This window comes from Nerophis ophidion, linkage group LG04 (assembly GCF_033978795.1).
Source record: "Nerophis ophidion isolate RoL-2023_Sa linkage group LG04, RoL_Noph_v1.0, whole genome shotgun sequence".
In the NCBI taxonomy this organism is placed as follows: domain Eukaryota; kingdom Metazoa; phylum Chordata; class Actinopteri; order Syngnathiformes; family Syngnathidae; genus Nerophis; species Nerophis ophidion.
In genome coordinates, this window is record NC_084614.1 from 3,172,682 (window position 1) to 3,199,704 (window position 27,023).

The following is a 27,023-nucleotide window of genomic DNA, read 5'->3' on the forward strand; positions in this document are numbered from 1 at the left end:
ACCTTCCTGGTTTTTTGGAGTATAAACATTTGGGGTTTGGTATCAGCCGCGAGACTAGATCCGAACGATCTAAGTCTATGAGCACGAACTGATGAAGCCTCCTCGGGTGAGAGGTCAAACATCTTCCAAAGACAAACCAAACAGTCCAGTTGCGGTCGATTGAATGCCCTGAGATGACAACGACCTGGATGACTGAGAACCTCCATAGACATATTTTATAGACCTTAATCACAAAGGTCTCATAGGCCTGCACAAGCCACAACATCATCCTGGGATTAGATCCCACATCAGGGCAAGAAAAAAACTCAACCCAATGGGCGCAATAAGAATTATTGGAAGGGACCACAGATGTGGAACGGACTTGATTCATATCAAAGGGAAATACTTTACAATTTGTATTGATCAATGTTTTGATATATCAACTGTGACACTCTTTGATGTCAACTTGAGGTAGTAACTTGAAATGGTATTTGTTACATGTGGCCAGGGCGCATTCCAATTCGTCCTCATCTGTGCCTCATGACGAGCGCACCGCTGGCCACGCCCACATGCGCTCGCTCAGCTGACGGCGCGCTCGGAAACGCCCCTGTTCGTGCTGAGAGCAGCACGCCCACGCAGCTACAAGCCTGCAGACGATTGCCTTTCTACACACCTGGAATTGATGAGGGCGAGCTGCTTAAACGACCAGTTGGACCCAGGGATCCTCGCAGGAACTTAGTTCTCATATGGTGAACCGTAAGCGAAGCTTCATGCTCTATTTTTTGTTTCCTCTCCGTGGCTTGATGTGTCCTTTGTCTTCTCCCGTGTTTCAGCAGTTTTTCATGGTGTACTTGTTTTCCTTCCGTTGCCATGGATTTCGACTGCCTCCCTCGTTCCTCGACTCCTCGCTCGCCCCACGACTCTGACGCCTCTCTCTCGCCCCGCATCTCCTGCATGCCCCATGGACTGCCTCGTTCCTTCGCTCCTCATTCAACATTTACGGTAACACTTAACAGTTAATCTGCACACATAGTCACACACATACACTCTTGGATTTTGTCACACATCATTCTATAGTTTATTAGTTTTGTTAATTATTATTATTATATATATTTATAGGCCCTGCGATGAGGTGGCGACTGGTCCAGGGTGTACCCCGCCTTCCGCCCGATTGTAGCTGAGATAGGCGCTAGCGCCCCCCGCGACCCCAAAAGGGAATAAGCGGTAGGAAATGGATGGATGGATGTATATTTATATATGTTTACTATATATAAAATAAATCTTTGGACATCACAACCTCCTGGTGTCAGTCTGCCGTCATCTCCCTTGCAAACCATAACAATGTCATCTTCAAATTGTTGTGAATTATACTATTATATTATTGTGAATTAGGATGTATTTGTATTTGGTCACATAATCCTTTAGAGGATTATCCTATTAAGGAAATATGCCCTCAGATAGCTGCGGGTGTCCTTTCCCCCAGGACAATTGGAATTGGATTTTAGGAGCGATTATGAAAACATTAGCAACATCTGGTAGAAAGCCCCCACAGGTAGGAGAAGAGCAGGCGTCGGGAACCTTTTTGGCGGAGAGAGCCATGAAAGCCAAATATTTTAGATTTTATTTCTGTGAGAGCCATATCATATTTTTTAACACTGAATACAGCTAAATGCGGGCATTTTTAAGTAAGACCAACATTTTTAAAGTATAATAAGTCTCTTATTCTTTTTAATAACAGCTAAAGTAGTGTAAAATGTCTGTCCTAGGGCTACCTCTAAACTGAATGCATTGGGAGGGACACGACATAAGTGGACAAGTCACCCTGACCAAGTTGGTGGGGTGACATTTGAACATTGGACAGTTACATAAGTTGTCATGCTACGAATCAGGCCATCCTGGAGCGTATAAATAAGAAGGGAAGACCAAGCCTGGTGTGCGCTCCTTTTAATTCCTTTCACGAGGGTTCACCATCTTTCGTCTCCGGAGACGTTGTCTGTGTAAACATATCGATTCAATCCAACTTTGTCTGATTGTGAGTAATTAAAACTGTTGTAACAAACACTCTGTTGTTCCTGTTTAAGATTCGGACTTTTCGACCACATAAAATTGGCGTCCCCGTACAGGCCACCACATAAAATTGGAGTCACGAACAGGATGAGGAACCCGGGTTAAATCCCCGACATTTCAACCATACAAAATTTGCGTCACAAACAGGATGTGCAACCACATAAAATTGGCGTCACGAACAGGATGAGTCATCACACTAACGGATGGACGGATTAAAATGCATGAGAATGTTTTGTGATTTCAACGTTGTTTTTAACACGTACCACGAATTGATTTACGTGGACCCCGACTTAAACAAGTGGAAAAACTTATTGGGGTGTTACCATTTAGTGGTAACACAATCTACTAATAAAAGTTTCAATCAATCAATTAAAACTGTGATTACCAGCGGAATTATTTATTACTTATGGTGTTAAGCAATGTCAGCTAAGATTTATCTGACAGCCAGATGCAGTCGTCAAAAGAGCCACATCTGGCTCTAGAGCCATAGGTTCCCTACCCCTGGAGTAGAGGATAGGGGGTCTGAGGTGACCCGACTCAAACTGATCAGAGGAAAGAAGTCACGGAATATGTTGACTGGCCAAACTGGGCTTTGTCCAGACTGGCCTGCTCCAAGGCTAGAGTTACGAAGAGTGGAGGTCTTTGTTTAAGGGTTTTTCTGAGAGGACATCAGAAGAGTAATCGGGCCCCTACTCTTCTTCCTGGAAACTGCAGTTCCAGTATGAGGCTTGCTGAAGCAAATAAAGCTTTTTGTTTGTCAATTCCTTCTCGACCTCTTCTTGATTTATCACCCATCACACAGTCACTACAATTGTGCAACAAAAGAAAGGGAGATATGATGATCAGCTGTTAGTTATTGTGTTTGCCACTAGAGGGTGCTATCCGGTCACTGTGATGAAGTAAATGAGAAAAAAAACCTTGCCGTATGTGTGGAATGAACAACGGGGCCACACCTGTGTTAATTAAAGAGAATGTTTGGCCTCCTTCTGCAGAACACGACACAAGTGAGGCAAAAAAAAAAAAAAGCTGGGAATTGACAACAAATAGTCCAAATAGTGCTTGGAAAACTGGAACAAAAATAAATAAAAACAAGAGTGAGCGAGCAAGAAGCACAAAGGGCAGAAACGATCCATCCATCCATTCATCTTCCTCCTCTCCCCAGCCACTTCGTCTAGCTCTTCCCGGGGGACCCCGAGGCGTTCCCAGGCCAGCCGGGAGACATAGTCTTCCCAACGTGTCCTGGGTCTTCCCCGTGGCCTCCTGCCGGTTGGACAAGCCCTAAACACCTCCCTAGGGAGGCGTTCCAGATGCCCGAACCACCTCATCTGGCTCCTCTCGATGTGGAGCTTTACTTTGAGTTCCTCCCGGATGACAGAGCTTCTCACCCTATCTCTAAGGGAGAGCCCCGCCACTCGGCGGGGGAAACTCATTTTTACCCCCTTGTAACCGTGATCTTGTCCTTTCGGTCATGACTCAATGCTCATGACCATAGCAATGGATCGGTAGAGAACCACGGACTCGGACTTGGAGGTGCTGATTCTCATTCCGGTCGCTTCACACTCGGCTGCGAGCCGATCCAGTGAGAGCTGAAGATCCCGGCCAGATGAAGCCATCAGGACCACATTATCTCCAAAAAGCAGAGACCTAATCCCGCGGCCACCAAACCGGAACCCCTCAATGCCTTGAATGCGCCAAGAAATTCTGTCCATAAAAGTTATGAACAGAATCGGTGACAAAGGGCAGCCTTGGCGTAGTCCAACCCTCACTGGAAACGTGTCCGACTTACTGCCGGCAATGCGGACCAAGCTCTGACACTGATCATACAGGGAGTGGACCGCCACAATAAGAAACGATCCACAACAAACAAATGAAGCAAACTGCTTAAGAAGGTCTCATGGCCTGATCAGTATCAGGTGTGACTCCTAGCTCCGCCTCCTCATCAGGACAATCAAGGTGTACAAACAGAAAATAAACCATGTGAAAAACAGAATGGCCGTGACGTAATAGAACCCTCCCTAATGGTCCCCAGCTGGCGGCCTTACCGGGCTTCTCGGGGAACTTACTGGGGAAGTTAGCAGTTAAAGAGGTGTGGAAGAGAAGTTTAGATCTACCAGACCAGTGGTTCTCAACCTTTTGTCAGTGATCTACCCCCTGTCAACATTTTTTGAATTCAAGTACCCCCTAATCAGAGCAAAGCATTTTTGGTTGAAAAAGAGCGATAAAGAGGTAAAATACAGCACTATGTACTCAGTTTCTGATTTATTAAATTGTATAACAGTAACACAATATGTCCCGGCAAGGAATCTGCATTCAAAGGACTCCGGCTTATTAGTGATTCCTAAAGCCCCAAAAAAAAGTCTGCGGGCTATAGAGCGTTTCCCGTTTGGGCTCCAGTACTCTGGAATGCCCTCCCGGTAACAGTTCGAGATGCTACCTCAGTAGAAGCATTTAAGTCTCACCTTAAAACTCATCTGTATACTCTAGCCTTTAAATAGACCTCCTTTTTAGACCAGTTGATCTGCCGCTTCTTTTCTTTTTCTCCTCTGTCCCCCCCTCCCTTGTGGAGGGGGTCCGGTCCGATGGCCATGGATGAAGTACTGGTTGTCCAGAGTCGGGACCCAGGATGCCCGTGTATCGGTTGGGGACATCTCTACGCTGCTGATCCGCCTCCGCTTGGGATGGTTTCCTGTGGACGGGACTCTCGCTGCTGTCTTGGATCCGCTTTGAACTGAACTCTCGCGGCTGTGTTGGAGCCACTATGGATTGAACTTTCACCTTATCATGTTAGACCCGCTCGACATCCATTGCTTTCGGTTCCCCTAGTGGGGGGGACGGGGAGGGGGGGGGGGGGGGGGGTTTGGGAGTTTGCCCACAAATGAGGTCCTCTCCAAGGTTCACATAGTCATCGTTGTCACTGGCGTCCCACTGGGTGTGAGTTCTCCTTGCCCTTATGTGGGTTGTGAAGTGAAGTATATTTATATAGCGCTTTTCTCTAGTGACTCATAGCGCTTTACATAGTGAAACCCAATATCTAAGTTACATTTAAACCAGTGTGGGTGGCACTGGGAGCAGGTGGGGAAAGTGTCTTGCCCAAGGACACAACGGCAGTGACTAGGATGGCGGAAGCGGGAATCGAACCTGCGACCCCCAAGTTGCTGGCACGGCCACTCTACAAACCGAGCTATGCCGCTCCGAGGATGTCGTAGTGGTTTGTGCAGCCCTTTGAGACACTTGTGATTTAGGGCTATATAAATAAACACCGATTGGTTGATTGATATAACAGTGCAAAATATTGCTCATTTGTAGTGGTCTTTCTTGAACTATTTGGAAAAAATATATAAAAATAACTAAAAACTTGTTGAAAAACCAACAAGTGATTTAATTATAGATTAAAGCCGCAAGCAGCGATGGACGGGACCGATTGGGCTGCTGCCCCCGCGACCCAAGCCCGTACAAGCGGTGGAAGATGGATGGATGGATTTTTACACAGAAAACAAGTTGTATACACATGTTATACATCAGTCTCTTAGATTCGTTATGAACTCTTTCATCAACTTTTAATCAGAAGGGTTCAATTTCTGTCCTGTGCTTATTTAAACCCGGCACGACAAACGCGCTCAGAGGAGATAATGTTTGAAAAAAGGTGACTGTTTTTACACCATTTTTTTTTTTTGAAGGGGGGATTGCAAACTTCCTGTTGATTTTTGCTGGGGTTGTCAGTCTATGAAATATAGGTCTAACTGAGACCTACATAGAGGGTTTTTTTCATGTGTCTATGACATTCCTATTGCGAGTTAGAGGCAGTTTTGTCTGTGAGGCGGTATAATAATAATAATAATAATAAAGAATACTAATAAAATCGTTAAAAATTCAAGAGGGTCCCTAATAAAGATTTCTACACGTAGAAGTAATCATCAACTTAAAGTGCACTCTTTGGGGATTGTAAAATCTCACGTACCCCCTGGCATACCTTCAAGTACCCCCAGGGGTACACGTACCCCCATTTGAGAACCACTGAACTAGACCATGATCTCAATGTTGAATTACAATGTTTCAATGTTAAATGTAAATGTTTCAATTTTAAATGTTTCGATGTTGTTTGTAGATGTTTCAATGTTAAATGTAAATGTTTCAATTTTCAAATGTTTCAATGTTAAATGTAAATGTTTCAATTATAAAAGTTTCAATGTTAAATGTAAATGTTTCAATGTTAAATGTTTCAATGTAAAATATAAATGTTTCAATGTTAAATATCACTGTTTCAATGTTAAATATAAATGTTTCAATTTTAAATGTTTCGATGTTAAATGTAAATGTTTCAATTATAAAAGTTTCAATTTTAAATGTAAATGTTTCAATGTTAAATGTTTCAATGTTAAATGTAAATGTTTCAATGTTAAATGTTTCAATGTTAAATATAAATGTTTCAACGTTAAATGTCACTGTTTCAATGTAAAATATAAATGTTTCAATGTAAAATATAAATGTTTCAATCTTAAATGTCACTGTTTCAATGTTAAATATAAATGTTTCAATTTTAAATGTTTCAATGTTAAATGTAAATGTTTCAATTATAAAAGTTTCAATGTTAAATGTAAATGTTTAAATGTTAAATATTTCAATGTTAAATGTTTCAATGTCAAATATAAATGTTTCAATGTTAAATGTCACTGTTTCAATGTGAAATATAAATTTTTCAATGTAAAATATAAATGTTTCAATTTTAAATGTCACTGTTTCAATGTTAAATATAAATGTTTCAATTTTAAATGTTTCAATGTTAAATGTAAATGTTTCCATTATAAAAGTTTCAATGTTAAATGTCACTGTTTTAATGTAAAATATATATGTTTCAATGTAAAATATAAATGTTTCAATGTTAAATGTCACTGTTTCAATGTTAAATATAAATGTTTCAACGTTAAATGTCAGTTTCAATGTAAAATGTAAATGTTTCAATGTAAAATATAAAGGTTTCAATGTTAAATGTCACTGTTTCAATGTTAAATATAAATGTTTCAATTTTAAATGTTTCAATGTTAAATGTAAAAGTTTCAATTATAAAAGTTTCAATGTTAAATGTAAATGTTTCAATGTTAAATGTTTCAATGTTAAATGTAAATGTTTCAATGTTAAATGTTTCAATGTTAAATATAAATGTTTCAACGTTAAATGTCACTGTTTCAATGTAAAATATAAATGTTTCAATGTTAAATGTCACTGTTTCAATGTATAATATAAATGTTTCAATGTAAAATATGAATGTTTCAATGTTAAATGTCACTGTTTCAATGTTAAATATAAATGTTTCAATATTAAATGTTTCAATGTTCAATGTAAATGTTTCAATTATAAAAGTTCCAATGTTAAATGTAAATGTTTCAATGTTAAATGTTTCAATGTTAAATGTAAATGTTTCAATGTTAAATGTTTCAATGTTAAATATAAATGTTTCAACGTTAAATGTCACTGTTTCAATGTTAAATATAAATGTTTCAATGTTAAATGTCACTGTTTCAATGTAAAATATAAATGTTTCAATGTTAAATATAAATGTTTCGATGTTAAATGTCACTGTTTCAATGTAAAATATAAATGTTTCAATGTAAAATGTAAATGTTTCAATGTTAAATGTCTCTGTTTCAATGTTAAATATAAAAGTTTCAATTTTAAATGTTTCAATGTTAAATGTAAATGTTTCAATTATAAAAGTTTAAATGTTAAATGTAAATGTTTCAATTATAAAAGTTTAAATTTTAAATGTAAATGTTTAAATGTTAAATGTTTCAATGTTAAATGAAAAAGTTTCAATGTTAAATGTTTCAATGTTAAATATAAATGTTTCAATGTTAAATGTCACTGTTTCAATGTAAAATATAAATGTTTCAATGTAAAATATAAATGTTTCAATGTTAAATGTCACTGTTTCAATGTTAAATGTTTTTTTCAATGTTAAATGTAAATGTTTCAATTTTAAATGTTTCAATGTTAAATTTAAATCTTTCCATTTTAAATGTTTCGATGTTATTTTAGATTTTTCAATGTTAAATGTAAATGTTTCAATTATAAAAGTTTCAATGTTAAATATAATTTTTCAATGTTAAATGTTTCAAACTTAAATGTAAATGTTTCAATTTTAAATATTTCAATGTTAAATGTAAATGTTTCAATTATAAAAGTTTCAATGTTAAATGTAAATGTTTCAATTTTAAATGTTTCAATGTTAAATGTAAATGTTTCAATTATAAAAGTTTCAATGTTAAATGTAAATGTTTCAATGTTAAATGTAAATGTTTCAATGTTAAATGTTTCAATGTTAAATATAAATGTTTCAATGTTAAATGTCACTGTTTCAATGTAAAATATAAATGTTTCAATGTAAAATATAAATGTTTCAATGTTAAATATAAATGTTTCAATGTTAAATGTTTTTTATTGTGAAATGTAAATGTTTCAATTTTAAATGTTTCAATGTTAAATTTAAATCTTTCCATTTTAAATGTTTCGATGTTATTTTAGATGTTTCAATGTTGAATGTAAATGTTTCAATGATAAAAGTTTCAATGTTAAATATAATTTTTCAATGTTAAATGTAAATGTTTCAATTATAAATGTTTCAATGTTAAAAGTCAATGTTTCAATGTTAAATGTAAGGGTTTCAATGTTAAATGTTTCAATGTTAAATATAATTGTTTTAATGTTAAATATAATTGTTTCAATGTTAAATGTCACTGTTTCAATGTTAAATACAAATGTTTCAATGTAAAATATAAATGTTTCAATGTTAAATGTCACTGTTTCAATGTTAATGGAGACGTCAAAGAAGAAAGATGTAGGTGGGAAGCTTTTAGCCTTTAGCAACACAAACACAGCCGTGCTTCCGTGTTTAAAATTCCTGAAGGTCAAGCTTTGCTATGAAACAGGGCGGTCAAGCAAACATGGATCCCGACCACATGTCAACTGGCAGTTTTCGGTGAGAAAATTGTGGTAATAAGTCGGCTCTTACCGGAGACATCAGCGGAGCTTTCGTCCAGCTCCCTCAGAGAGACTGGGTCAACACACCAGTGGCCACACCCCTCCGACTTTCAGGTACTATTTATTCTCACTAAAACACTAGCAACACAATAGGCCGATAAGGGACTTTCCGGAATGATCCTAGTAAATGTGTCTAATAATATCTGAATTGCTCCCACTGCAATCGCCTTTTTTTTCCCCCCCCCCTAGTCCTTCACTCTCACTTTCCTCATCCACAAATATTTCATCCTCACTCAAATTAATGGGGAAATGGTCGCTTTCTCGGTCCGAATCGGTCTCGCTGCTGGTGGCCATGATTGTAAACAATGTTCAGATGTGAGGAGCTCCACAACCCGTGACGTCGCGAGCACAACGTCTGCTACTTCCGGTACAGGCAAGTCTTTTTTATTAGCGACCAAAAGTTGCAAACTTTATCATGGATGTTCTCTACTAAATCCTTTCAGCAAAAATATGGCAATATGGCGAAATGATGAAGTATGACACATAGAATGGACCTGCTATCCCTGTTTAAATAAGAACATCTCATTTCAGTAGACCTCCAGGCGAGGGCACGGGTGTGGCAGAGCGGGAAAGGCCGTGTAGAAATGTGAAAAAGACTAAAAGAAAAAGTCAGCCAGTCAAGTGAGGAGAACTTTTATTTCATTTATTGTGGACGCTTCATCCGGTTTTAAATGTAGAGTGGTAATGGCGCTCCACAGTGGGGTGCTGACAATCCACAGTGGGGTGCTGACAATCCACAGTGGGGTGCTGACAATCCACAGTGGGGTGCTGACAATCCACAGTGGGGTGCTGACAATCCACAGTGTATTAATCACGGTGGTGGTGGTGGTAGTGGTGGTGGTGGTGGTGGTGGTGTGCATTGGAGTTGTTGTGGGGTTGGTGGTAGTAGTAGTGGTGATGGTGGTGATGGTGGTAGTAGGGCTTCACTTTGGTGGTGGTCGTCTCTGGGGTGGAGGTGTATGTGGTCGTCTCTGTGGTCGGGGTGTCTGTGGTGGAGGTGTATGTGGTCGGGGTCTCTGTGGTGGAGGTGTATGTGGTCGGGGTCTCTGTGGTGGAGGTGTATGTGGTCGGGGTCTCTGTGGTGGAGGTGTATGTGGTCGGGGTCTCTGTGGTGGAGGTGTATGTGGTCGGGGTCTCTGTGGTGGAGGTGTATGTGGTCGGGGTCTCTGTGGTGGAGGTGTATGTGGTCGGGGTCTCTGTGGTGGAGGTGTATGTGGTCGGGGTCTCTGTGGTGGAGGTGTATGTGGTCGGGGTCTCTGTGGTGGAGGTGTATGTGGTCGGGGTCTCTGTGGTGGAGGTGTATGTGGTCGGGGTCTCTGTGGTGGAGGTGTATGTGGTCGGGGTCTCTGTGGTGGAGGTGTATGTGGTCGGGGTCTCTGTGGTGGAGGTGTATGTGGTCGGGGTCTCTGTGGTGGAGGTGTATGTGGTCGGGGTCTCTGTGGTGGAGGTGTATGTGGTCGGGGTCTCTGTGGTGGAGGTGTATGTGGTCGGGGTCTCTGTGGTGGAGGTGTATGTGGTCGGGGTCTCTGTGGTGGAGGTGTATGTGGTCGGGGTCTCTGTGGTGGAGGTGTATGTGGTCGGGGTGTCTGTGGTCGTCTCTGGGGTAGTGGTGTGCCCTGGGTATTTGATCTTGTCTGTGGTGGTGGTCATCTCTGTGGTGGAGGTGTATGTGGTCGGGGTGTATGTGGTCGTCTCTGGGGTAGTTGTGTGCACTGGGTATTTGATCTTGTCTGTGGTGGTGGTCATCTCTGTGGTGGAGATGTATGGGGTCGTGGTGTATGTGGTCGTCTCTGGGGTAGTTGTGTGCACTGGGTATTTGATCTTGTCTGTGGTGGTGGTCATCTCTGTGGTGGAGGTGTATGTGGTCGGGGTGTATGTGGTCGTCTCTGGGGTAGTTGTGTGAACTGGGTATTTGATCTTGTCTGTGGTGGTGGTCATCTCTGTGGTGGAGGTGTATGTGGTCGGGGTGTATGTGGTCGTCTCTGGGGTAGTTGTGTGCACTGGGTATTTGATCTTGTCTGTGGTGGTGGTCATCTCTGTGGTGGAGGTGTATGTGGTCGGGGTGTATGTGGTCGTCTCTGGGGTAGTTGTGTGCACTGGGTATTTGATCTTGTCTGTGGTGGTGGTCATCTCTGTGGTGGAGATGTATGGGGTCGTGGTGTATGTGGTCGTCTCTGGGGTAGTTGTGTGCACTGGGTATTTGATCTTGTCTGTGGTGGTGGTCATCTCTGTGGTGGAGGTGTATGTGGTCGGGGTGTATGTGGTCGTCTCTGGGGTAGTGGTGTGAACTGGGTATTTGATCTTGTCTGTGGTGGTGGTCATCTCTGTGGTGGAGATGTATGGGGTCGTGGTGTATGTGGTCGTCTCTGGGGTAGTGGTGTGCACTGGGTATTTGATCTTGTCTGTGGTGGTGGTCATGTCTGTGGTGGTGGTCATCTCTGTGGTGTAGGTGTACACTGGGTATGTGGTCGTCTCTGGGGTGGTGGTGTACACTGGGTATGTGGTCGTCTCTGGGTTGGTGGTGTACACTGGGTATGTGGTCGTCTCTGGGGTGGTGGTGTACACTGGGTATGTGGTCGTCTCTGGGTTGGTGGTGTACACTGGGTATGTGGTCGTCTCTGGGTTGGTGGTGTACACTGGGTATGTGGTCGTCTCTGGGTTGGTGGTGTACACTGGGTATGTGGTCCTCTCTTCGGGGTGGTCCATCAAACCATGGGTGTCATCAAAGATCACCCTGGAAGTGGTGGTCTGCATTGAGGTGTCATCACCAGACCACTCGCCTGACCAGTCGCCTGATTCACGTTTGTTCAAAACTTTACTGTTGCTTCCTGTTTGAAACAACTCACACATCAGTTTGCACTTTGGTACTTGTATTGTAGTAAAGTGTGTACAATTCTGTAGGTCGTGTCTTGTTTAGTGTTGGAGGACTTACCGACAAGCAGAAGCAGAAGGAGGAAAGTCTTCGTCCTGGTTGTGTTTGTGTCCTGTGATGTCCAAGTTGAAGTACTTCCTGTAAGACAGTGAAATGCAAGATTGAGTGCTCGATAGAAAGTCTGTGGCGTCCAACAGAAGACGGTGTGGTGTTGTTCAGTGCTCAGGAAGACCATGGACACCTCAGTCCCAACTCCAACACCTAGTCACAGTCTCACCCTACGCTCTAAGGTTCAGCACAGGAGTTCCATAGTCAACCTCACTGAGGCCGCCTCTAAAAGGAGTGGTCACATACATCATGCAAAGCAGGTCCAGTACGCACAATATGTGACGGAATGTGCTGGGGCCTTGTGAATTCCTTGTTTCGGCTTGTTCTGCGTGCTATCATCTTATCTTTGTTGAGGTCTTTGAAGTCCTTGGCTTTTAGCAGGCTAAAACAAAGATAACATCTGCGCCTGAGGCCACCCCTCAGACAAAAAGTTTTGTCCTTGCACAGATAGAAAACATGCAGCTTGAGCACAGTGACTTCCCGGTTAGTTTTTTTACCATGGAAACTCATTAGTGTTCATCTGTCCTCATGTCTCACACCTGTTTTCACTAATCACCACAGTATCATTTAAGCCTGTCTGTTTCTGTTCTTCGTCCTGGCAACATCACCGTCACCACCTTCTAACATGCACCTTGTAATGATCCATGTCCCGTTCTCGTTCCGTTCCAAGTAAGTGTTTGCTATTCATGCCATTGTGCAAGAGATTTAGTTTATGTCCCTAGTTTATGCCATAGTGCCAGTTTTGTTTTGACTGTCAAGTTTTCGTACCTCCATTGTGAGCGCTTTTTGTTTGCTTCATTTTTTGTAGTTGGTGTTAAAATAAAAAGATGTACTTACATTCACGTCTTGCTCGTGCCAACTTTCCTTTGCCTTGGAAAAACAATCCGCGCCCAAGTCCTAGTCGTGACATAAACAAAGCAAAACTATATCTCAATGAAGATGCACTCTGTACTCTATACTGCACCTTGGTACTGCCATACCATACATAATGTGTTGAAGTATTGGGGAATACTTCCCACACCACAATTCATCCTCTGATCATTATTTATTTATAACATACTCATGATCTGTTTATGCAATCAAAGTTACTCAAATTTGATGACCTTGTTAGATATAATATGTTAATGATTTTGTATAAAGCATTTAACAAATTAATGCCGCCTAATCTACAACTTATTTTTATAAGACGAGTGCGGGCTCATAACTTGAAAGGCTTTAGATGTTTCTCATTGCCGACAGCTCAAACCACTCGTAAACGTTTTTGTGTGTCTGTATGCGCATTAAAACTGTTTTTGTGTGTCTGTATGCGCATTAAAACTAGGTTTTTGTGTGTCTGTATGCGCATTAAAACTGTTTTTGTGTGTCTGTATGCGCATTAAAACTATGTTTTTGTGTGTCTGTATGCGCATTAAAACTGTTTTTGTGTGTCTGTATGCGCATTAAAACTATGTTTTTGTGTGTCTGCATGCGCATTAAAACTGTTTTTGTGTGTCTGTATGCGGAGTAAAACTATGTTTTTGTGTGTTTGTATGCGCATTAAAACTAGGTTTTTGTGTGTCTGTATGCGGAGTAAAACTATGTTTTTGTGTTTCTGTATGCGGAGTAAAACTATGTTTTTGTGTGTTTGTATGCGCAATAAAACTGTTTATGTGTGTCTGTATGCACAATAAAACTGTGTGTCTGTATGCGGAGTAAAACTATGTTTTTGTGTGTCTGTATGTGGAGTAAAACTGTTTTTGTGTGTCTGTATGCGCATTAAAACTATGTTTTTGTGTGTCTGTATGCGCATTAAAACTATGTTTTTGTGTGTCTGTATGCGGAGTAAAACTATGTTTTTGTGTGTCTGTATGCGGAGTAAAACTATGTTTTTGTGTGTCTGTATGCGCATTAAAACTATGTTTATGTGTGTCTGTATGCGGAGTAAAACTATGTGTGTGTCTGTATGCACAATAAAACTATGTGTGTGTCTGTATGCGCAGTAAAACTATGTTTTTGTGTGTCTGCATGTGGAGTAAAACTATGTTTTTGTGTGTTTGTATGCGCAATAAAACTGTTTATGTGTGTCTGTATGCACAATAAAACTGTGTGTCTGTATGCGGAGTAAAACTATGTTTTTGTGTGTCTGTATGTGGAGTAAAACTGTTTTTGTGTGTCTGTATGCGCAGTAAAACTATGTTTTTGTGTGTCTGTATGCGCATTAAAACTATGTTTTTGTGTGTCTGTATGCGCATTAAAACTATGTTTTTGTGTGTCTGTATGCGGAGTAAAACTGTTTTTGTGTGTCTGTATGCGTATTAAAACTATGTTTATGTGTGTCTGTATGCGGAGTAAAACTATGTTTTTGTGTGTCTGTATGCGCAGTAAAACTATGTTTATGTGTGTCTGTATGCGCAGTAAAACTATGTTTTTGTGTGTCTGTATGCGGAGTAAAACTATGTGTGTGTCTGTATGCACAATAAAACTATGTGTTTGTCTGTATCCGCAGTAAAACTATGTTTTTGTGTGTCTGCATGTGGAGTAAAACTATGTTTTTGTGTGTTTGTATGCGCAATAAAACTGTTTATGTGTGTCTGTATGCACAATAAAACTGTGTGTCTGTATGCGGAGTAAAACTATGTCTTTGTGTGTCTGTATGCGCATTAAAACTATGTTTATGTGTGTCTGTATGCACAATAAAACTATGTGTGTGTCTGTATGCACAATAAAACTATGTGTGTGTCTGTATGCGCAGTAAAACTATGTTTTTGTGTGTCTGTATGCGCAGTAAAACTATGTTTTTGTGTGTCTGTATGCGGAGTATAACTATGTTTTTGTGTGTCTGCATGCGCAGGAAAACTATGTTTTTGTGTGTCTGTATGCGCATTAAAACTATGTTTTTGTGTGTCTGTATGCGCAGGAAAACTATGTTTTTGTGTGTCTGTATGCGCATTAAAACTATGTTTTTGTGTGTCTGTATGCGCATTAAAACTATGTTTTTGTGTGTCTGTATGCGGAGTAAAACTATGTTTTTGTGTGTCTGTATGCGCATTAAAACTATGTTTATGTGTGTCTGTATGCGGAGTAAAACTATGTGTGTGTCTGTATGCACAATAAAACTATGTGTGTGTCTGTATGCGCAGTAAAACTATGTTTTTGTGTGTCTGCATGTGGAGTAAAACTATGTTTTTGTGTGTCTGCATGCGCAGTATAACTATGTTTTTGTGTGTCTGTATGCGCAGTAAAACTATGTTTTTGTGTGTCTGCATGTGGAGTAAAACTATGTTTTTGTGTGTCTGTATGCGCAGTAAAACTATGTTTTTGTGTGTCTGCATGCGCAGTAAAACTATGTTTTTGTGTGTCTGCATGCGCAGTATAACTATGTTTTTGTGTGTCTGTATGCGCAGTAAAACTATGTTTTTGTGTGTCTGCATGCGCAGTATAACTATGTTTTTGTGTGTCTGTATGCGCAGTAAAACTATGTTTTTGTGTGTCTGTATGCGCAGTAAAACTATGTTTTGAGAAGTGTTCTGTGTTCTGGCGAGTCCACATTTCAAATTGTTTTTAGAAAATGTGGACATTTGTGTCCTCGGGAGCAAAGAGGAAAATAACCATCCAGATTGTTATCGATACAAAGTGTAAAAGCCAGCATGTGTGATGGTATGGGGGTGCATTAGTGCCCAAGGCATGGGTAACTTACACATGTGTGATGGTATGGGGGTGCATTAGTGCCCAAGGCATGGGTAACTTACACATCTGTGAAGGCACCATTAATGCTGAAAGGTACATACAGCTTTTGGAACAACATATGTTGTCATCTAAGCGCCGTCTTTTTCATGGACGCCCCTGCTTATTTCAGCGAGACAATGCCCAGCCACGTGTTACAACAGCGTGGCTTCGTAGTAAAAGAGTGCGGGCTTCCCTGCTTAGGCTGATGACCCCGCGACCCGACCTCGGATAAGTGGAAGAAGATGGATGGCATAACAACTGTATTCATAAAGCCCTTCATTATTTAAAACATGAGTAACAAAAGATCAGATGAACAAATTAGCCCCTGTGGTGGATTGGCCCAAAGTTTAAACAGCAAACAAAGTGGTTTTAGTACGTATCCCTCATGTGTCAAGGTCTCGTTGTTTTGCAACTGCTGGCTCCACAACAACCGTGGATCCCTTAGTCATAACAAACAGTCATAACATTTTGTAGACTGATTAGAGCGACCCCAAATTCAACTTTCCCCTACATATGATCCTTTGGTTCTGAATAGGAAAAAAAGAAGGCTTTTTGACAGATTTTCTTTTAGGACAGGGGTCTCAAACATGCGGCCCACGAGACGTTATTTTGCGGCCCGCACCTTGACATGACAATTTAATGCTAGTGCGGCCCGCGAGTTTAATATGAACGCATGAATTTCAGGGCATCCATTCTCTCGAATTCCTGTCGATTTTCTCCCGACCAGCAATATTCAGGGGGTGCAATGATGGCACTGTCTTTAGCGCCACCTACATCCTGCAGAAACAGCATGCAAGCCCAGATATATGTTGTGTCTGGCTATTCAAGACACAGGTGTGCTATTGCAAGACATATTTGATCAACAGGTACACAGGTCACGATGAGGGTAACTGTAAAAAAAATGTTTAACATTGTTACAAATATGTGCCACGCTGTGAACCCACACCAAACAAGAATGACAAACACATTTTGGGAGAAAATCCGCACTGTAACACAACATAAACACAACAGAACAAATACCCAGAACCCCATGCAGCCCTAAATATTCCGGGCTACAATATACACCCCACTACCACCAAACCTCTGCACTGAAAATCAGGAGTCTCCCGGAAAAATCTTAAAGGGGAACATTATCACCAAACCTATGTAAGCGTCAATATATACCTTGATGTTGCAGAAAAAAGACCATGTATTTTTTTAACCGATTTCCGAACTCTAAATGGGTGATTTTTGGCGAATTAAACGCCTTTCTGTTTATCGGTCTTTTAGCGATGACGTCAGAACGTGACGTCACCGAGGTAACACACCCGCCATATTCATTTTCACATTACAAACACCGGGTCTCAGCTCTGTTATTTTCCGTTTTTTTGACTATTTTTTGGAACCTTGGAGACATCATGCCTCGTGGGTGTGTTGTCGGAGGGTGTAACAACACTAACAGGGAGGGATTCAAGTTGCACCACTGGCAAGAAATCTGCCGCCAGACCCCCATTGAATGTACCAGAGTGTCTTCCGCCAGACCCCCATTGAATGTACCAGAGTGTCTGCCGCCAGACCCCCATTGAATGTACCAGAGTGTCTGCCGCCAGACCCCCATTGAATGTACCAGAGTGTCTGCCGCCAGACCCCCATTGAATGTACCAGAGTGTCTTCACATTTTACCGGCGATGCTAAGACAGACATGGCACAGAGATGTATGGATAACCTGCAGATGTATTTGCAACCATTAAGTCAACGAAATCACAAAAGTGAGTTTTGTTGATGTTGTTGACTTATGTGCTAATCAGACATCTTTGGTCACGGCATGACTACCAGCTAATCGATGCTAACATGCTACGCTAATCGATGCTAACATGCTATTTACGCTAGCTGTATGTACATTTGAAACTAGATACCCACATTTAATGCGAAACAAACGCTTACCAATCGACGGATTTAAGTTGCTCCAGTGTCACAAGACGCCAAAGTCCTGATCGTTTAGTCCGCACATTTTACCGGCGATGCTAATAAGGCAGCCATGCTATGGGCCACTTCATTAGGTACACCCACACTATGGCCGAATAGCGTCAATAGCTATTCGCTAAATAGCTTCAATTTCGTTTTCGCTATCTGCCTCCATACTCCGACCATCTGTTTCAATACATGCGTAATCTGTTGAATCGCTTAAACCGCTGAAATCCCGAGTCTGAATCCGAGCTAACGTCGCTATATCTTGCTATGGTAACCGCCATGTTGTTTGTATTGGCAGCACTGTATGACGTCACAGGGACATTGATAGTGGTTTCGAAGATAGCGAAAATAAGGCACTTTAAAGCTTTATTTAGGGATATTCCGGGACCGGTAAAATTTTGAGAAAAACTTCAAAAAATACATTAAGTCACTAGGAACTGATTTTTATAGTTTTTAACCCTTTTGAAATTGTGATAATGTTCCCCTTTAAGGGTTGGCAAGTATGTTGCTAGGGCGGGAAAGCCATTCATAGAAGATGAATTCATTAAAAAGTGCATGTTAGATTTTTTAAGAAATCTTTTCTGGCGGCCCAGCCTCACCCAGTTTCTGCATCCAGTGGCCCCCAGGTCAATTGAGTTTGAAACCCCTGTTTTAGGACTCCAACAGACACAAAATAGGGTATAATAGTCATAAAATTCCAAGTGAGGAGACATTTTATTTCACTTGTTATACGTAGTAGATGGAAACGATGCATTATTATATTTCGATGTTTCCTTCAATGTGTTTCACTCTAGTTTGTTAGATTCCCAACCATAAAAAGTGGACAGTTAGAGAAGTATTATTGCTCACTTGTACTTTATTGGCAACTTCAGTGCAGTTACAAATCAAGGTGACTCACTCACACTAGCCCGCTTACTTCCCGTACCGCGTGTCTCACTCAAAACGTTCCCCCCTGCAACATGTGTTAATATGATGGAGTATCAACGTAACAATCATATTGTAACACAATGTACATTTTTTAATCATAAATGTAGAGGGCGAATATACGATGTCTTGTGCACGGGGGTGGGCTCAAGCCGACATACTGTATGCATGAGGTGGGCGGTGGTGGTGGTAAGAGTTGTAGTGGTGGTGGTGGTGGTGAAGTGGACTGGGGTGGTGGTGGTGAGAGTAGTAGTGGTGGTGGTGGTGGTGGTCTGCACTAGGGTGGTGGTGGTCTGCACTAGGGTGGTGGTAGTAGTAGTGGTGGTGATGATGGCCTGCACTGGGGTGGGTGTTGGAGGGCTTCCCTGGGGTGTAGGGCTTCACCGTGGTGGTGGTCTGCATTGGTGGAGTGGTCGTCTCTGGTGTGGTGGTCGTCTCTGGTGTGGTTGTTTCTGGTGTGGTGGTCGTCTCTGGTGTGGTGGTCGTCTCTGGTGTGGTTGTCGTCTCTGGTGTGGTTGTCGTCTCTGGTGTGGTGGTCGTCTCTGGTGTGGTTGTCGTCTCTGGTGTGGTGGTCGTCTCTGGTGTGGTGGTCGTCTCTGGTGTGGTGGTCGTCTCTGGTGTGGTTGTCGTCTCTGGTGTGGTGGTCGTCTCTGGTGTGGTGGTCGTCTCTGGTGTGGTTGTCGTCTCTGGTGTGGTGGTCGTCTCTGGTGTGGTTGTCGTCTCTGGTGTGGTTGTCGTCTCTGGTGTGGTGGTCGTCTCTGGTGTGGTGGTCGTCTCTGGTGTGGTGGTCGTCTCTGGTGTGGTGGTCGTCTCTGGTGTGGTTGTCGTCTCTGGTGTGGTGGTCGTCTCTGGTGTGGTGGTCGTCTCTGGTGTGGTTGTCGTCTCTGGTGTGGTGGTCGTCTCTGGTGTGGTGGTCGTCTCTGGTGTGGTTGTCGTCTCTGGTGTGGTGGTCGTCTCTGGTGTGGTTGTCGTCTCTGGTGTGGTTGTCGTCTCTGGTGTGGTGGTCGTCTCTGGTGTGGTTGTCGTCTCTGGTGTGGTGGTCGTCTCTGGTGTGGTGGTCGTCTCTGGTGTGGTGGTCGTCTCTGGTGTGGTTGTCGTCTCTGGTGTGGTGGTCGTCTCTGGTGTGGTGGTCGTCTCTGGTGTGGTTGTCGTCTCTGGTGTGGTGGTCGTCTCTGGTGTGGTGGTCGTCTCTGGGGGAGTGGTCGTCTCTGGTGTGGTTGTCGTCTCTGGTGGGGTGGTCGTCTCTGGGGTAGTGGTCGTCTCTGGTGTGGTTGTCGTCTCTGGTGGGGTGGTCGTCTCTGGGGTAGTGGTCGTCTCTGGTGTGGTTGTCGTCTCTGGGGTAGTGGTCGTCTCTGGTGTGGTGGTCGTTTCTGGTGTGGTGGTCATCTCTGGTGTGGTTGTCGTCTCTGGTGTGGTTGTCGTCTCTGGTGTGGTGGTCGTCTCTGGTGTGGTGGTCGTCTCTGGTGTGGTTGTCGTCTCTGGTGTGGTGGTCGTCTCTGGTGTGGTGGTCGTCTCTGGGGGAGTGGTCGTCTCTGGTGTGGTTGTCGTCTCTGGTGTGGTGGTCGTCTCTGGTGTGGTGGTCGTCTCTGGGGGAGTGGTCGTCTCTGGTGTGGTTGTCGTCTCTGGTGGGGTGGTCGTCTCTGGGGTAGTGGTCGTCTCTGGTGTGGTTGTCGTCTCTGGGGTAGTGGTCGTCTCTGGTGTGGTGGTCGTTTCTGGTGTGGTTGTTTCTGGTGTGGTTGTCATCTCTGGTGTGGTTGTCGTCTCTGGTGTGGTTGTCGTCTCTGGTGTGGTGGTCGTCTCTGGTGTGGTGGTCGTCTCTGGTGTGGTGGTCGTCTCTGGTGTGGTTGTCTCTGGTGTGGTGGTCGTCTCTGGTGTGGTGGTCGTCTCTGGTGTGGTGGTCGTCTCTGGTGTGGTTGTCGTCTCTGGTGTGGTTGTCGTCTCTGGTGTGGTGGTCGTCTCTGGTGTGGTGGTCGTCTCTGGTGTGGTGGTCGTCTCTGGGGGGGTGGGCGTCTCTGGTGTGGTAGTCGTCTCAGGGGAAATGAGCATCCCTGGTGTGGTGGTCGTCTCTGGGGAAGTAGTGGTCTCCACTGAAGTGGTGGTGATCTCTGGAGGGGGAGTGTATATAGTGGTGGTTGTCTGCATTGGGGTGGTAGTACTCTCTGGCGGTGGGGTGTAAACAGTGGTGATGGTCTCTGGAGGGGCTGTGTACACAGTGGTGGTAGTCTCTGGAGGGGCTGTGTACACAGTGGTGGTGGTCTCTGGAGGGGCTGTGTACACAGTGGTGGTAGTCTCTGGAGGGGCTGTGTACACAGTGGTGGTGGTCTCTGGAGGGGCGGTGTACACAGTGGTGGTGGTCTCTGGAGGGGCGGTGTACACAGTGGTGGTGGTTTCTGGAGGGGCGGTGTATACAGTGGTGGTGGTCTCTGGAGGGGCGGTGTATACAGTGGTGGTGGTCTCTGGAGGGGCGGTGTATACAGTGGTGGTGGTCTCAGGAGGGGCAGTGTATACAGTGGTGGTGGTCTCTGGAGGGGCGGTGTATACAGTGGTGGTGGTCTCTGGAGGGGCGGTGTATACAGTGGTGGTGGTCTCTGGAGGGGCGGTGTATACAGTGGTGGTGGTCTCTGGAGGGGCGGTGTATACAGTGGTGGTGGTTTCTGGAGGGGCGGTGTATACAGTGGTGGTGGTCTCTGGAGGGGCGGTGTATACAGTGGTGGTGGTCTCTGGAGGGGCGGTGTATACAGTGGTGGTGGTCTCTGGAGGGGCGGTGTATACAGTGGTGGTGGTCTCTGGAGGGGCAGTGTACACAGTGGTGGTGGTTTCTGGAGGGGTGGTGTATACAGTGGTGGTGGTCTCTGGAGGGGCAGTGTACACAGTGGTGGTGGTTTCTGGAGGGGTGGTGTTTCCTTCACCTGACCAGTCGCCTGATTCACCTGACCAGTCGCCTGATTCACCTGACCAGTCGCCTGATTCACGTTTGTTTAAAACGTAACTGTTGCTTCCTGTTTGAAACACATATAGTCACATATCAGTGTGCACTAGTGTACTTCATGTATTGCAGTACAGTGTGTACAATCCTGAATGTCATGTCTCGTTTCGTGTTGGCTGACTTACTGACAAGCAGAAGCAGAAGAATGAAAGTCTTGATCATGGTTGTGTTTGTGTCTTGTGATGTCCAAGATGAAGTACTTCCTGTTAAGATAAGGAAAAACAAAATGTGTTGATTTGTAGGGCTCGAAGGGGCAAGTCATTTTGTGATTTTATTAAATTTCTGTACTGTACCTACGGTAATGTGAGGCCAACAAACTGGATTCAAATGGATCGTACTAAATAAAAATTTCAACTGAGTCAAATTGTACCCTATTCCGAAAGCTCGCTACCTGGGAAAAATTGGTGAAACTGAGAATTTTTTGATTTGAGTAAACTGCCGCCATTGTCAAAGCCGAACAAGTCAGTTTTTACACCGGTTAAGAATTTCAGAACGCAAAGTCTGGTAAGGCTCATTGTCTTCTTAACCCGACTTTCTTCCGCTTTGCTTTCAGGCAGGACATAACACACCTGAACATATGCGGCCCTCTCCAAGATTTCTCATAGTCATTGTCACCGACGTCCCACTGGGTTGAGTTTTTCTTTGCCCTTATGTGGGCTCTGTACCGCGAACGTCGTTGTGGCTTGTGCAGCCCTTTGAGACACTTGTGATTTAGGGCTATATAAATAAACATTGATTGATTGATTTATTTCATAGGTCAAGCTTCTCTATTTATCTCTAGTGACCTCCGTTAGGACAAATAATATTCCATCCCAATACTTACGCCTCTATCGTTATACGTATTGATTGTAAATAATGTACATAATTCAATGTATATACTATGATGATTAACCTGTGTGATGACTGTATTATGCTGATAGCATATATTTGTACCATGAATTGATTAACGTGGACCCCGACTTAAACAAGTTGAAAAACTTATTGGGGTGTTACCATTTAGTGGTCAATTGTACGGAATATGTACTGAACTGTGCAATCTACTAATAAAAGTATCAATCAATCAATCAATCAATCAATCAAAAAACGTGGCAGGGCTGCCCTTTAAGCCCATTGCTTCTTGCTCGGGAATTATCTACATCAAACATTGCCCACAATGTACCCTCCCAATTTTTATTCAAATCACCTGAAATGTATACTGCGTATTTGTACATAATCGATCCATTTTTTAACGTATTTTTTTGTACACATGTTACAGGTTATATATCTTTTTATTATTGAATCCATCAAATGTGATGAATATTTAATGTACCACAATGGAAAAGAAGCCTTTTGGCTTTTTGGGCCATCAAGTTTCCTTTTCAAAGCACGACATGGATTCAATTCTTTAAGATGTCAAACTGGGGCGGCATAGCTCGGTTGGTAGAGCGGCCGTGCCAGCAACTTGAGGGTTGCGGGTTTGATTCCCGCTTCTGCCATCCTAGTCACTGCCGTTGTGTCCTTGGGCAAGACACTTTACCCACCTGCTCCCAGTGCCACCCACACTGGTTTAAATGTAACTTAGATATTGGGTTTCACTATGTAAAGCGCTTTGAGTCCCTAGAGAAAAGCGCTATATAAATATAATTCACTTCACTTCAATTCACTTCAAACTTCTCAATCAATTAAAAAAAAACTGATTTTATGAGCCACCGTAGTTTCATCAAGCCTATTTGGGTGATGTTTGGCGGACCAAAAGAAAAACTTTGGCGGGCTATTTGTGTTCTGCAGGCTGGTAGTTGAATTAGCGAAGTGAAATATATTTGTATAGCATTTTTCTCAAGAGACTCAAAGCGCTTTACCTAGTGAAAACCATTATCTACATATTTAAGCTACATTTAAAGCAGTGTGGGGGGTTTCTGGGAGCAGGTGGGTCAAGTGCCCGACTATGATGGTGGAAGCAAGGCTCGAACCTGCTTTCAAACAATCATCTTTAAACGTGAATGTAAAATAAAGAAAGTACTCACCGCACGGAATTAAGTCTGGTCCTTGTGTCAGGTCCGGAGCTTGGCCTGATGCTCAATGTCCCGCCTCTGTCCCAGCCTTTTAAAGATCATGTCAACAATACAAGTATGTCCGCCTTAATTACAGGTTACGTTGAGTTTAGTCATTTAGTAATTTTGATAAAGTAATTAGTTCTGGAATGCACAATTCTTCTGAAGCCACCTTTTGTTTCACGATGGAAAAACTGCATCCGGATGGTTCCCTCTTGGGTTTAAAAAACCCGCTGCCGGAGTCGAGAAGCTAAACGTGACTTCAGAGGGAGGACACTACCTGTTTATTGCACAGGACCATGGAAACGACCGATACTCGCCAATTACTTTGCGACACACTGGAACAACGATCTGGTCTTTGAACCATGACATAGTAGGCTAATACAGCTAACATAGACACTTACATCTTCATCATAACACTTATATAAGACTTTTAAAGTCATGTTGTTATGGCTCTTTCAACGTACTGGGTTGCTGACCCTTGACTTGGGATGTCCAATTAGCCAACATCCTTCTGTAAACCTGGGACAGAGTCGACTCTCCTAATCCCAGAGCGGGTTTAGCAGCAAACCATGAGATAGAACTCCACAGAAGCAACCACGGTGTCATAAAAAGTGTACCTCTAGCATCTGGAGAACTGTAGACCACTTTGAGCCTTCTAGCACACCTTTGAGTTTTTGATAAGTTGAACACTCGGGTGATTAAACATATTTCAGACCAGGCCTTAATTGCTTAATGACTTTTGGTTCCCGGACAGCGAAACTGAAGCAAGAATACTTTGGAATTATTGCAAGATCCTGTTGAGCAAAGTTTTCAGCCATGAGTTGTTAGATCTAATAGTTTGACTTGCAACCATAAAAGTTTCCAACAATTAACCAGTTGAGTAGGTTGGTACTCTGGCTGTTGCGAGTCAGTGGCCGGAAACTGTGATTGCTCAGCGTCTCCGTGTGATTTTGAGGGGAATTATACCGTGTATCGTTTTCTTATATGATCGTGAACTAGCATGTGTTTGTATTTGGTCACGAAATATTCTACTAAGGAAATAAGTCCTTAGATAGTTTTAAAAGTCCACATGTACATCACAAGCTCTCCAGAGAGTGGTGGCTCTTGCCCCCAGGAGATTGGAATCCTACAGGAATGCAGGTTTGGAATTAAGGAGGAAGTGTAAAGACATTAGCAACATCTGGTAGGAAGCCCTCACAAGTAGGAGTAGAGGATGGGGGTCGGCGGTCACCCGACTCAAACCGATCACAGGAAATAGGACAAACTGGGCTTTGTCCAGACTGACCGGCCCCAAGGCTAGAACAACAAAGAGTAACTTTCTTCGTGTAAAAGCTTTTTAAGGACAGTTGTCCAAGAAGACAGCAGAGAAGTGATCAGGCCCATACTCTTTCTCCTGGAAACTGCAGTTCTAGTCTAAGGCTTGCTGACACAAATACAGCTTTTTGTTTGACGATTCCTCGCTGGCGTCAACAGTTTGTGTGCTCATACTTCTTTCCGGACTCAATCCAAAACGGGAGAGATTTTGGCGACACTCTTAATGTGTGGATCGAACTCAGACAAGTGTATGTTTAGGAATAAAAGTTGAACTGGATGTAGTTCTGCCGTCTATGGTTGTGCAACATCTTGGCAGGCGTTTTGGTTTCGTCAGTGAGTGCAGTTGGTCCGAAGTCGAGAACTTGTCAACGAGGGTATGACACATCCAGTTTGCAGAGTTAGTGGGAAAAGAGAGGGGTGTGGCTCAATTATTGGCGTCTCGTTTATTCCTCTTTAAAGAGCTCGGAATGTGTGATGTTGATGTCATGATCCATGATTATGGCCGAAAGAATAATAACCATTATGTTTGTCATTCTTGTTGTTTGGGTTTCAATGCAAGACCATTATGTCATTTGGAATGAAGCCAATCAATCAAAGTTTATTTATACAGCCCTAAGTCACAAGTGTCTCAAAGGGCTGCACAAGCCACAAGGATATCCTCGGTTCAGATCCCACATAAGGGCAAAGAAAAACACACAACCCGGTGGGATGTCATTGAGGATGACTGTGAGAAACCTTGAAGAGGACCGCAACAGACCCCCCTAGGGGGGACAGGATTGCAATGTACGTTGGGTGGGTCTAACATAATAGTGTGAGAGTCTAGTCCATAGTGGGTCTAACATAATAGTGTGAGAGTCCAGTCCATAGTGGATCTAACATAATAGTGTGAAAGTCCAGTCCATAGTGGATCTAACATAATAGTGTGAAAGTCTAGTCCATAGTGGATCCAACATAATACTGTGAGTCCAGTCCATAGTGGATCTAACATAATAGTGGGAGTCCAGTCCATAGTGGATCTAACATAATAGTGAGAGAGAGTCCAGTCCATAGTGGATCTAACATAATACTGTGAAAGTCTAGTCCATAGTGGATCTAACATAATAGTGTGAAAGTCTAGTCCATAGTGGATTTAACATAATAGTGTGAGAGTCTAGTCCATAGTGGGTCTAACATAATAGTGTGAGAGTCCAGTCCATAGTGGATCTAACATAATAGTGTGAAAGTCTAGTCCATAGTGGATCTAACATAATAGTGTGAAAGTCTAGTCCATAGTGGATCTAACATAATAGTGTGAAAGTCTAGTCCATAGTGGATCTAACATAATAGTGTGAAAGTCTAGTCCATAGTGGATCTAACATAATAGTGTGAGAGTCTAGTCCATAGTGGGTCTAACATAATAGTGAGAGTCCAGTCCATAGTGGATCTAACATAATAGTGTGAGAGTCCAGTCCATAGTGGATCTAACATAATAGTGTGAGAGTCCAGTCCATAGTGGATCTAACATAATAGTGTGAAAGTCTAGTCCATAGTGGATCTAACATAATAGTGTGAAAGTCTAGTCCATAGTGGATCCAACATAATACTGTGAGTCCAGTCCATAGTGGATCTAACATAATAGTGAGAGAGAGTCCAGTCCATAGTGGATCTAACATAATACTGTGAAAGTCTAGTCCATAGTGGATCTAACATAATAGTGTGAAAGTCTAGTCCATAGTGGATCTAACATAATAGTGTGAGAGTCTAGTCCATAGTGGGTCTAACATAATAGTGTGAGAGTCCAGTCCATAGTGGATCTAACATAATAGTGTGAAAGTCTAGTCCATAGTGGATCTAACATAATAGTGTGAAAGTCTAGTCCATAGTGGATCTAACATAATAGTGAGAGTCCAGTCCATAGTGGATCTAACATAATAGTGTGAAAGTCTAGTCCATAGTGGATCTAACATAATAGTGTGAAAGTCTAGTCCATAGTGGATCTAACATAATAGTATGAGAGTCTAGTCAATAGTGGGTCTAACATAATAGTGTGAGAGTCTAGTCCATAGTGGGT

The 27,023-nt window shown here is 42.7% G+C and overlaps 2 protein-coding genes and 1 long non-coding RNA gene across 3 annotated transcripts; 1 reads left to right on the plus strand and 2 right to left on the minus strand.

Moving 5' to 3' along the window:
* The first annotated feature begins 599 nt into the window (after nt 1-599).
* On the plus strand, nt 600-2,113 carry LOC133550503 (uncharacterized). The gene is made up of 3 exons (XR_009806282.1): nt 600-735; nt 813-981; nt 1,099-2,113. It is a non-coding gene; the product is annotated as an uncharacterized LOC133550503 (long non-coding RNA).
* A 7,585-nt stretch (nt 2,114-9,698) lies between these two features.
* On the minus strand, nt 9,699-13,073 carry LOC133550748 (mucin-2-like). The gene is made up of 2 exons (XM_061896751.1): nt 12,014-13,073; nt 9,699-11,909 (listed from the first exon to the last, which is right to left on the minus strand). The coding sequence occupies exons 1-2, from the start codon at nt 12,186-12,188 to the stop codon at nt 9,889-9,891; spliced, it is 2,196 nt and encodes a 731-aa protein (XP_061752735.1). The 5' UTR covers nt 12,189-13,073; the 3' UTR covers nt 9,699-9,888.
* A 5,481-nt stretch (nt 13,074-18,554) lies between these two features.
* LOC133550749 (mucin-2-like) lies at nt 18,555-23,737 on the minus strand. The gene is made up of 3 exons (XM_061896752.1): nt 23,630-23,737; nt 21,752-21,829; nt 18,555-21,639 (listed from the first exon to the last, which is right to left on the minus strand). Exons 2-3 carry the CDS (start codon nt 21,786-21,788, stop codon nt 18,788-18,790), a joined length of 2,889 nt encoding a protein of 962 aa, XP_061752736.1. The 5' UTR covers nt 21,789-21,829; nt 23,630-23,737; the 3' UTR covers nt 18,555-18,787.
* Between the last annotated feature and the right edge of the window lie 3,286 nt (nt 23,738-27,023).